This window comes from Salminus brasiliensis, chromosome 1 (genome assembly GCF_030463535.1).
Source record: "Salminus brasiliensis chromosome 1, fSalBra1.hap2, whole genome shotgun sequence".
Lineage (NCBI taxonomy): Eukaryota > Metazoa > Chordata > Actinopteri > Characiformes > Bryconidae > Salminus > Salminus brasiliensis.
The window spans coordinates 35,043,233-35,056,000 of NC_132878.1; the positions used below are offsets into that span (position 1 = coordinate 35,043,233).

General features: G+C 42.2%; 1 protein-coding gene across 7 annotated transcripts in view; it reads right to left on the bottom strand.

Annotated features, from left to right (window-relative positions):
- Positions 1 to 9,739: 9,739 nt before the first annotated feature.
- epha7 (eph receptor A7) overlaps positions 9,740 to 12,768 on the bottom strand; it is a 98,386-nt gene continuing 95,357 nt past the window's right edge. For all 7 annotated transcript variants that reach the window (XM_072678568.1, XM_072678541.1, XM_072678559.1 and 4 more), the window contains exon 17: positions 9,740 to 11,539. In XM_072678568.1, the coding sequence (XP_072534669.1) occupies positions 11,425 to 11,539 (115 nt within the window). In that variant the 3' untranslated portion in view covers positions 9,740 to 11,424. The remainder of the gene's footprint in view (positions 11,540 to 12,768) is intronic.

A 12,768-nucleotide genomic window follows, 5' to 3' on the forward strand; every position in this document is an offset into this window, starting at 1 on the left:
ACCCCATGTGATCTTCTGCAGTTGTAGCGCATCCCAGTCAAGGTTGGAGGTGTTGTGCATTCTGAGATGCTCACCACAATTGTTCAGTGTGGTTGTCTGAGTTACTGTAGCCTTTCTATCAGCTCCAAACAATCTGGCCTTTCTACTTTAACCTGCTGTGTCTGATCCACTTGAACCACCACCCCACCACCATATCAGTTTTACTGCCGTGCTGAGAATGCCCCACCACCCACATAATACATGCTCTGTGGTGGTCCACAGAGGAACAGACTTTTTTAACGACTGTTAAAAAACAACTCGCCCCTCTAGTCTATTAGATCTAGTTAGATCTACCGTTTTCACTCACTCCGCTATCGGCTGAACTGTTCACAAGTGGTGGATGCAGGTAACTACCCATCCAGCATGATGTTGTTAAATAGACGCTGAAGAAACGTCCAAGCTGTTCGTTGAAATGTCCCATTTTGGCTGAATGTTAATGTCTTTATAAAAGAACGTCTTTTCACCTTTGACTTACAGCCAAAATGGGGCGTAGTATCAATGAACACCATGGAGGTTTTTTTCAGCTTGGGTGCTTCTAGAAAAACATTACTTATCTTGCTGGAAAACCTTTAAAATGATTTAGCCAGAAAAAAGGAAAAGAATATGTATGGCTAACGCTAGCCAATTAGTGAATTCCACAGTAGTGGTAGTGTATCGGTACAAACACAGCAGTGTTTGCCCACCTGACACAGCAAACAGTGAATGACATCTGCCCTGTTGCTGACTGACAGACAAACATATGCCCGCGACAGCCGCAGCCAGTGTTTTTAAAAGGCTCATTTAAATCTCATTTGTGCATATGTTTGCAGATAAGTGACTGGAACGCGCACACAGATTAGCCGTATGTGCTCGGCAGCCGAGGTTCGCAAGGTTTCAATGGGCTGCGTCTGCGCTGGGCTGAACAGAAAGCATGTGGGTTGAGTTTCACAGCAGCGAAGTTTGAGGCAGAGGAAAAGCATCTGGACGTGTGGATCTAGTGGGTAACAAACACAATGCAAAACCAACCACATACTGAGAGAGAGAGAGAGAGAGAGAGAGAGAGAGAGAGAGAGAGAGAGAGAGAGAGAAAGCACAATCATAACCTTAGGTCTTTGGTTCATCTACGTCCTAGACATGGTTCACTAGCCCCCTACAGCACTCTTGCTCTCTCTCTCTCACACACACACACACACACACACACACACACACACTGACAGCTTCATAACCTTGAGGTCATCCCTGATGAATAACTCTAGGCCTGGTGATGGTTCAGTTGCTCCCTCCAGCCACACACACACACACACACACACACACATTTTACCTGCGCAACCTCTTTAACACTCTTCTATATTACAGTCCTTCACCCTGGAGCAGTACACACACTCGAGCTCCCACTCGCCATGTGTAAGATTAGGGAGCTGCCCTCTGGGCTCAGCCTCATTGAGTCCCTCTCCTGTAGAACATCTTATTCGTCTTCTGTGTGTGTGTGTGTGTGTGTGTGTGTGTGTGTGTGTGTGCGTGTGTGTGTGTGTGTGTTTAACTGTGTGTGTGTTTAACTGGTCTACAGGAGACGAGGTTACAGCTTATTGTGTATTTGCCTGACTTTACCCCACCCAGCCAAAAAAGACTGCAGCTAATGGGCTCAGCAGTCTGAAGCATCGTTATCTAAACCAGCGGGTCATGATCCTTTTATTTGCCTGAGAGAGAGAGAGAGAGAAAGGGAGTGACAGACAGACAGATAGACAGAGAGGGGAGACAGTGAGTGAGAAAGAGAGAGAGAAAGGAAGGGAGAGAGAGACAGATGAAAGGAGGGAGCTAGAGGGAGGGGGAAGAGAGAGAAACAGGGATAGAGACAGAAGAGAGAGTGAGATAGAGGGAGGGAGATGATGGAGAGGGTGAGAGAGACAGAGATAGAGACAGAGAAGAGAGTGAGATAGAAAGATAGGAAGACGGAAGGGGGAAGAGAGAGAGGGAGAGAGAATCAGGGATGGAGACAGAGAAGAGAGGGAGATAGGGGTAGAGAAGAGGAGAGAGTGGAAAAGAATGAGGGAAAAGAGAGAGAGAGATAGAGACAGAGAAGGTAGGAGCTAGATGGAGGGGGATGAGACAGAGAGGGAGAGAGAGAAAAGGATGTAGATAGAGAATAGAGTGAGCTAGAGAGATAGTGAATCTGAAAAAGAGGGTGAGGTAGATGGAGGGAGGGGAGAGAGAGAGACATATAGAGACAGAGAAGAGAGTGAGAAAGAAGGAGGGGGACGAGAGAGAGAGACATATAGAGACAGAGAAGAGAGTGATATAGAGAGGCAGGGAGACAAAGAGAGGGAACAAGAGGGAGGGGAAGAGAGGAGAGAGAGAAAGGTGAAAAAGAGGGGGAGAGATGGAGAAAGAGAGAAGGTGGAAGAAAGTAAAGAGAGTACAGGATTGACACAGAGATTAAGAAAGAGAAAGTGGGAGGGAGAGAGAGTTTTGTATTTTTCCAGCAATTTCCTCTGCTTTCTAAAATGATGTGATAATCTGTTTGTCGAGGTTTTTTTATTAGATGCAAATTACAGGATAATGATTTGATTGTTCGCTCTCGCTGGCTCTCACAGAAATATGAGAGAATGTGGGTTTTTTCATCTCTGAATCATCCACTTCAAAAGTTTCCCCTCCCCACCGACTCTGATCGTCGCTGTCTTGATCTGTGCTTCACACGAAAAAGAAGTGAAGATTTGGAACCATCAAACGTCCCAAAAGTTTGGCGATTCTTTGATACGGCACATGTAGCTTTGATAGCGACTACTTGGGTCCCTTTGTCTGCTTCATGTACAAAACACTAGAATCTTTAAAGGAATCCTTTGGTGAAAAAAAAAAGAAGAAGAAGTAGAAGATGAGCCCAAAGAAATCCCTTAAATATGAAGCGTTATCGGCAGCCGGCACGAACCAGCTTTGACGCTTTAGCCTCAAGGCCTTTGGGCCTGATCAACAAGTAGGAAATCAGTTACACACTTTTGTTTACATCAGACCAGCTAAATGCAGGGGCCTGGTCACTTTTGATGGAGCAGAGATTAAGGGGGGATTAGGGACGGCTGAGGCGGGCCGGCTACTCCCCTGGCCCTCCCTCGGTGGCCGAACGCCAAGACCTTTCAACAACGGGCTGGAACTGTTTTGCTGTACAAGTGCATTCCAGCTGCCCACGGGACTGAGATTCTTCCAGGGTGAATCTAAATAAATATGGGAATATTTGCAGAGATATAATCTTTATAAATCCATTAGACCTGGCTTTGTTTAAGTCTGGAGGGAGCAGACTTAATTTTCCCAGGTTAGAGGCTTTAGATAATGTGTTTTTAATGACACCCCACAGGCTCAGGCATGAAAGGTCATCAAACAACCTTTCTTCTTCTTCTTGTTTTTCTTCATTTTTTGTCCTCTGTTCTTCTCCTGCTCCTTCTTCATCAGCTTCATCTGCTTTTTCACTGTTCTTCTTCAGCTGCTTACTCCTCATCCTCATCATTCCTCATCCCTCTTGTTTTTTCTCCAAGCTCTCCTTCTCGTTCTCCATCTCCAGCTCCTTCCTTTCCTTTCCCTCCTCCTAATTCTGCCTCTTCTCCACGTTCCCCTTCCTTTCTTCTCCCTTTTCACCTTCTTCTCTTGCTTCCTCTCCATGTTCCTCTTCTCATCCTTTCCTTTTCTTCCTTTATCTCCTGATGTTTCCTTTTTACTCCATCCTCCTATCCTCCTCTGCTCTTCCCCTTATTCTTCTTCTGCCCTTTCTTCCTCTTTCGTTTTCTTCTTCTTTACTTCCTTCTTATTATTCTGATTGTTCTCCATATTCTTATCCCTCCATTCCCCTCCTTTATTTTCATGTTCTTTTTCTTTTCCCTCTCCTTTACATTCTTCTTCTCCTTTTCCTCCTTCTGCATCTTCACCTTCTAAACCTACTACACCTGCTATGTGCTCTTTTCCTTATTCTTTTACATCCTCTTCTTCTGATTCTCCTACATTTTCCCTTCATCTTTTTCAGATTTTCCTTCATCATCATCATCATCATCATCATGATCATCATCATGTTCTGTTCCTTCTTCACCATTGTGCCCTTCCTCTACATCAAAGGATATCCAACCCTGATCCTGGGGATCTGTTTCCTTGGAGAGTTCAGCTCAAACACACCTGGCTGTAATATTCAGCTGCCCCTGAATGTGGATTAGATTGGGGTTAGTGATGTCCAGGACCAGGATTTCTTCTTCTTTTACTACAGCTCCAAAACTGCGGCTTCTGGGCTCCGAACCTCTGTTCTGTGACTTTCACAGAAGTGCACAATGCCGTCACATCTAATCTGCAAGGCCACATGGCTGCAAGTGTAACAACAGTAATGAGAGGAGACTTCCATGATTGATGCTAACATCAAACATGAATGATGCATTACTGACATTGCAAGACCTTCCTTGTGTGTCTGATTTTTCATGTATTTAATACTTTCTTGGGACTTCATTTACATTGTCATGAACATGAGCTAAGTCTAAAGCCTAGATCCCAGTCAGGCTCTCTGTAATACCTCCCTTTATGGCCTAGCTTACGCAATTAGCCTGAGGACCTTTCTTAGTAACACGCACATTAAGTCCACGTGTCTACAAATCCGGGGAATACTGAGGATTTAGACAGGGAATTCTTCTACATCTTCTCCCCTTTCTTCTACATCTCCTTCTTCTACAGCTGTGGTCGGATGTTTACATATACACATCATGGACATGAATATCATGCCAATATTGGGCTTTCAATTATGACTTTGAAATGTTCTCTGTGTGGCTCGGAATGAGTGTACAACACATGTTTTTAATACAAAAACAACAATCATTTGGTGCACAAGCTTTCAACCCAGCCAACATGTTCATGTGGGGTTCACATGGGTGCAACATGGGCTAGGAGGGTTCTTGTACTCTGTATGTTGTTACAAATGGGTCCCTTCATTACAGCCCACATTAATCTCATATGGGTTTCATCTAGACCCCATGTGCAGAGTACAGTCCAGATGGGGTTCATGTTTAACCACCCATCCTGGTCCCATCTCTGACCCTGGTGGGCATCCATATGTGGGCCCAATGTGGAAGCCATGGACAAAACTTTTTGGTTCAAAGCTGGGTTTCCTGATATGGAGCTAATTTTGTTTAAGCACAGTCCACATTTGAGGTCAGGACTTTAGGCAAGCCATTCCAAAAGCTTAATATTAGCCTGCTTTATCAATTCCACAACTATTCTACACCATAAACTCTGTTTGAGGTTATGCCCTGTTGGAACATCTAGTTGTATCCAAGTTTCAACTATCTAGCTAAAGGTTTGAGATTATGCGGAAATGTTTTGAGGTAGTACCTCTTCTTTATGTTTACTTCCATATTGGCCTGTGTAGCAAAACCACCACCATGCTTAACAGTTGGCACTGTCTTTGGAGTCAAATTTAAGTCCAGTGCCTCATCTGTATGAACATCTTTGTCTCAGAGGTATTTTGTACAGTCATTTTGCCCCAGACAAATAACTAAAAATCCCCGAAATCCCAATGTTGCCATGTCCATGTTGTTTTCTTCTAAATTCTATACTTTTTCTATCGGTCTTCTACCTACTTTCCACCTCATTTTGCTAATTCTACTTGTTATTTTTTTATACTACTTGAACTAGACTTCCTGGTGACATTCTGTGATACTAGCTACACTGCACTGGGAGAGAGAGACACGTTAGAGAGAAACCTGCCTTCTTTTGCTAGTATGGCAGTGTGCACTAGCTAGCTTCATTTTTCTCCTGCAAGCTATAACAATATGTATTCATACACACTTACATTGTATATAATGATGCATATAAAATAATATAATATATGTAACATATATAAAAGATTCTTGTTCCCCCAGTTCGAATCCCAGATCATGCTGCTTGCCGTCAGAAGTCAGAGTTCGAGAGTGCACAAATGGCCTTGCTCTCTCAGGGGTGGGTTGATGGCATTTCCTCCCCACATCACTTCTAGCACAGGCATCTGCTACAATCCAAGCTGGGAAGCAGTGCTTTCCTCTGAGCATGCTGGCTACATAGCGATGCTGCAGCAGTTCAAAAAGAAGAGGTAGCTGGTGTCACATGTGTCAGAGGAAACGTGTGCTTGTCTTCACCCTCCTAGTGTTGGGCTCATTGGCAGGGGTTCAAATGGACGGGGATTGGGTACTTAACTTTCCAAATTGGGTAAAAAATGAGGTAAAATTAGAAATGATTAAAAACAATCTTGTTCCTCAAGATTTGATACGCACCTATTGACAACATGAAGCATTCAGGATTTACCTTCATTTTCTTGATTTAGAAACATCTCCAACTCTGTTCATTGCCTGTCTTCTTTTTTTTTTTTTCTTCCTACTTGTGAAATGTGTGAAGGTGCACATACTATAACCATTTTATACATTTATTTGCAACCCGATTTTTACAAGCATGGTTTCTCCCTACGGGTTAGAAAGATTGCAGTCTCATCAGTATGTGCTTGTTTATCGATCAGCACTGTATAATATGAAATATGGTGAAGCTATCTAATACTGTAGCGAGAGAAAGTCCTCTTGCACTGGAAATATTAATAACACCCCCATCAACATCCCGTTCATATGATATCAACCTCATATCAGGCGGCCTACGATGACAACTGGTCAAAAAAATGGTTTGTGGATGACCAAAGAATTCTTAAAACTGACCACGATGACACAGAGCACACATTGATTCAACCCCTTAAACAGCCTATGGCCTGCCGGAAGACAGGAAGTGTTATTAGAAACTACTATTACCAAAGAATTGATGGTGTTTCAGAAGTATCTGAGGATGATAAGGTGATTAATGACAACCTCAGATGGGAACATTGATTCACTGACTTTGTCAGTTTCCCATGATACTATCTGAAAATTGCAAAAAAACACCAAGCAAAAAAAAACACAGCACACACATTTCTATAGAGATTGTATTATATTTCCAAAAATATATGTACAGTCTATTACAAAGGTCAAAAGATTACAAAGCAAAAACAAAACAAAGTAAAACAAAACAAACAAACAAACAAACAAGAAATAGGTCTAGTCAATGATTTTACAGTTCTGCAGCTGGGGAAAATACTTTTTGACCAATGAATACCCTCCATACTATCGTCACAGAAAAATAAATAATAAATCGACCATTTATTTAACTGTACATTTAAACCTAAGAGGCAAATTAATAAAACTAAAAAAAACAACAAAAACTTTCAAATGGAAGCCTATCAGCCGTCTTTGGTCCTAAATGAGAAATTATGTACAACTGAAAGAGTCCGGGTGACTAAGCGTTCTTGCGAGTGAGATAGAAAAATATAGTGCATTTTCAATGAATTCAGAGCTCACTACAGAGGAAATATGTGTAAAAAAAGAAACAACAATATAAATAAAATGTACAAGTTTTACAATTAGATCATATACAAAGTTTCCCTCGAACCGTTTATGATCTCTCGGACACAATCAACAGTGCTGACGTCTTTGGAATCGTCCAGATTTTTTTTCTCTGTTTTGTTTTCTCAAAGGGTGTGTGGGGTGTGGGGGGGGCTTCCACGTTACTTCATCTTTCTTGTATCGTCAAGTCTTTAAAACAACACACCGGCATGAATTCAAGTGAGTTCACAATACAGGCCATTTTTTCCCTCCTACCTCCGAACCAAAAAAAAACTTGGGAATAAAAAAGGAAGGAAAGAAAAGCCACTATGACACATCTGTCATTGAACCGTTGCGATGGCCTGAATTGAAGATCGATTGAACCCAGGCATTAATCTCAAATTGGCTTAAAACGGCTGTCTCTACAGGGGCCCCGGGATCCATAGGACAAAAGTAAGAGCCGACGAAGGCCCGGCGGGGGCCCCGCTGAGAGAGATCGGAGCGCAGGGAGCGTGACAGGCTGCTGCTGACTTCTTTTTTTTTTTTTTTGTACAGTTTTGTGCTGACCCACGAGTCTTTCTGCTCACATTCAATTCAAAGGGCTGGCGCGGACCCAGTGCTGAGGCTAGCGCAATGGAAAGATCGGAGATAGGCCTCTAACTGGGGTATCATCTGATCCAGGAGTGCAGTGCAAACAAACACTCATGCATACACACACACACAAACTCCATACACATTCACATCCGTACACATTCACGTTCTGGGGTCAGGGTTTTTACATGAGAGCACAATGGTGACGGGTGGAGGGGCACATTAGATAATGGCTTTTCCAAAGTGGTGCCACAAAAAAGGTGCGTTTTGCCCTTGTGACTTCATTTCATTCAATCGAAGCGTCCATACAATTAATGGTGCTTAAAGTGTTTCTAAATCCTAGTTCAACCCCTGAAACTGCAGTCTTATTAATAAGTTATAAGCCTGGACTTAAATCATTTTACCCAGAAACTACAGCGAAGGATCTAGTAACTGTTAAAAGTTACGTGAATATGAAAGTGAAGAACCGAGCTGGCCATGCTCTCCATGCAACTTCCATAGTTTTACTGTTGTGAGGACTGAAGATATTCAAGAAAGTATTAGGAGAGGCAGCACTAGTTTAATATTAGTGAATTATCGGGCCCTATTTCAGCGATCTTTTTAGGGCGAGCCACCAACAGCTTGATTTAGGCTGTGTCAGTGTGTCTTTGCTATCGTAACAATGGGAAAAGTAGCCCTTGCGTGGTTCGAAATGTGCAAAAGCCATGTACTAGGTCTCTTAATTAATCATGGGTGTGTTTTGGACATAACGTGCAATCAACCAATCAGATAAATATTAAAACTTGCCTGTGTTGACAGTTCACTGCCAAGATAGCAATGAATGTCTGACTGTTGACGTCTGCCTATGTTGTTTTCAGTCAGTGGTGCACCCGTGTTTTCCATTGCAAAGATAGCAATGCTGCAGAAATTGACCTGAACACACCTCATTTCGAGACAACCACGCCCATCAGCATAGATATTATCGCAAGCACCGCTGCTATTTAAGTGCCACAGGCGGAAGGCATGAAAATAGACTGTTGACAGGGTGTACGATAGCAAAGAGCATCACAACGCGCCCTGAGCAGGGTGTAAGATAGGGCCCAAAGTCTCAAATGTTATTCCTACACAGGCACCCAACAAAAGGTCCTGGATAACATTAGTGAAGCTCATTTTCTAGACTTAAAGTTCCAGTATATCTATTCTCTGGAACTGAAAGGCTGTACATCAGGTATACTGCTATAGACAATATTATAGGCCAGCACTACTGGCAACAGTTGTGATGAAGGAATGCATTTGTAGAGCATGGATTGTTCAACTACCATGAGGAACTGCAGTTTAAGGGGCTAAACAGGGTCATGCCAACCCCCAGCTAATAAAAAAACAACATTCCTGAACATTTCTCCAGTTTAGTGTGTGTTGCATTTCCTCTCCAGTGCTGCATAAACCAGTGATTATTCCTTCTCTGTAATTTTAAAGCAACCGCATGATCCACTAGAAATACCAATGTTGTTTTCCTCCCCTCTCTTTTTCTCTGTCTCGAAATGAAAAAGGGGGAAATTGGTGATCTGTTGATTTAAAGACGTACACAATGCTGCGAACGAGTCAAACCCAGACCACAGAGTGTCATGGCACTGAGAAATTGGCTTGAACCACGTCCGAAAGAGCGGATTCCCTCCCTGGAGCGTTCGGCTCGAGGAAGAAGAGCAGAACAACGACAGCAACAGCGACGCCGGAAAACACATTCTTCTGAGTGTGTGTGTGTGTGTTGTAGTTTTTTTTTTTTTTTTCCACTGCCTTTAGGGAAGAGAGGAAACCCTTCCCTTTCTAAAGATCGACGTGCTGTCGTTAACTGCGACGTGCCGAAAAGGTAAAAATCTACAATAGCACCTTAACATCACAAAGAAAGTACCATCTCAATTATTATTGCTCTGATTGATCAGTCTCTCCCAGACACTAATACAACAACTATGCTCATGTTCTGATCTTCAGCTCCATCTACCTAGTGCTGCTTACGCTATGGGAGATGCGCAGTCTGCAAAAATGATCCCCATACACATCAAAAGCCATTCATCTGAGTGTACATTTGCCTCTACAGTTGTAAAGCAGTATCACTCATCAACTGAAACAACAATCTGGAACCTAGAGGAGGCGGCTGCCTGGGATTGCAGTAACTCAAATATGTACTATCTGCAAAAAAAACAAACCAAAAAAACAAACCAACAACTAGCTTTAGATCAAGCCACCTTTATATTAAACACAGTCTTCAATAGTGCTATCTATAACGAGAAACCTCATAAAATAAAGACATTAAAAGGGGAAAAAAGGAGCAAGGAAATGGAAAAATATTGCAGATAAGAACCTTTCATGTCTTCAAGAACAGAAAAAAAGAAAACACTATAGCGCTTGTTTGCTTGTTTTCACATAAAAAAGAGAAAGAGTCCATCTGGAGTGGTTCTCGGTTGTCAATTGTCTTTGTAATCAATTCACGGTTTGCACAAAACAACATGTCGAAGTGTACCAGAAAACGTGAAAGCGCCTTCACGTTCAGCAGGGTCTCGAAAACACACCCGGAGAAAACAACAAAACGCTCCTGAACAGGAGCACCTGCTCCGACTCGCTGCAAACAGTTCCGGGGCTGAAAGAGTCTCGGTACGCAAATAGCAACTGGCCTGAGAAACCAAGCCTCTGTCAACATTCAGTCACTGCTTCTGCCTCTCTGCCTACAGAGGGGACGTTTGTTAGTTTGTTTATTTCTTTATTTATTTGATTTATTTATTCTTTACCCTGTTGTCAATGCCACACTGAAATCCAAAAGGCAAACTGTCAAACGCGAAGCAGGGAACTAATGTAGCCAACCCCAGCTGCTGGAACATGGCCATTACAAATGAAAAAAAATAAAAGGAACTCAACAAACTCACTCAGTCTATTTTTTTTTTTTGTACTGACTGGATTTGCTTCCTTTGTGCACTTTTGTCCTTTTTTAGTAAAAAATATCCATACCAACGATAAGCAAATCAACCAGTCGTAAAGATAAAGGGGACCAAAAAAACTGCTAGAAAACGCTTCGTCTCTCCACTGACACGTAACGAGATCTTCCGGAGCTTTGCCATGTCCAGGTAGTCGTATTCTCTCCCTCTTTTCCTTCCCGTCTTTCCTTTGCTTTTTCGTTCGTCCAGGGTCCTCGCAAACGAGGTGGCAAAGAAAGAAAGAACCCCTTCCCACCCCGTCTTAGAACAAAAGGGACGGCCCTTTTTCCGTAACTTCTTGAAGAGTCAGCTGTACGAGAGAGAGAAAAAAGAGAGGCTTCATGTTCTCAGTTTGTTGGAGTTGTGTTGTCGTGATTATCCTCGTTGGCACCCTCAACGGGTGCAGTTTATTTAGGTCGTTTTTTTCCAGATGTCCCCACCCACGCCCGCTTTGGGAGAGGGGGGGCTCTTGCCGTTGTCCGTCACACCTGGACGCCCGTCCCGTGCAGGTGAATCATCTGAGCTCTCATAGTCTGTATACTGCTCATGACTTTCTTCTGATGGCCCACTAAAGAAATCCCCAAACTCATCACGTCCCTGCCGACAGAAACACATGCTCATAAATCACGCAGTGGCATTGGCGAGCATTGAAGATTTATGGACTCATGCATTATTTTGCTAATGGAGAAGAGACAAGACAGAAAAGCTACGTTCTACAACAACATGACATGCCTGGACATGGTTTAGAGCAGATTCACATTCGGCCCCTCGATGCGTGAGGCGATACGAGCGGCAGTGAAGTAATTCAGTTTGTCTTTCAAAGATGCAGGATTGTGTAACATGACATTTCCATACAGAGAGTGTAACCATTAGAAGTTGCTGTTATGGCACAGTGATGAAAAAAGAACGGTGTTCTATTTAATGGAAACACTGCGTTCATAAGACTATATAAGCTTTCCATGACAACTGACATAACCCTACATGATTATTTATGTAAGCTTATTTGAATGAGCCATGTTTTTATGGCATTTCACTTCTGCATGTGTCATGAGGTTGTGGGTTAGGGGTGTGATATAAATTGGGTTGCTGATACATTAGTTTCTGATAAATACTAAATTCTGGTATATTGTTACTAGTGTGGTATTTAAATTCTGGATGGTTTTATCTCCAAATATTTTGTGTTTAATGTTTAGCTTTGTACTGAATTTATGTCAAAAGATCTTGATTTGCAACAAATAATATTGGCAGGGCGATGCTGGCCTGGCTATTTGTCGGCTTGGCATTTCTGTTCCACCTTAAAGGACATCACGAAACAGAGCATTTCTGTAAACAAAACTGCTGCATTGTTTATAGTGGAACACAAAATTTAAACATTAAGGTGACCAATTAGACTTTGTTGGAACAAGTCTAGGAACAAGGTTTCTCTCAAAAAGCTTTTTTTGTAATAAATAATAAGAAACATGCTAAAGGGGGTTGACAGCACATGTACTAAAGTCCTTTTCTAAATGAAATCTACTGTTGTGAATGGCTTTAGATGAGAGGTCTGCTAAATAATATCAAATATTCACATAAAGAAATGTAAACAAATAAAATCATACATTAAATAAATAAAGAGACACTTCCTTTAAATGACCAGTTTCTAACTGCATCATTAGTCACAATAAGCTGTTAATTCTAGACAGTGTTTTGTCCTAGAAATTCCTATATTGTTGAAATCAGCTTGTACGTCTGTTGTCATGAATGGTTTATGCATGTAAATGCTGCCTGTCAGTGAACAAATGGACAATCACTGTTGTACAATGAAAGTAATGCAACCAGTTACATTA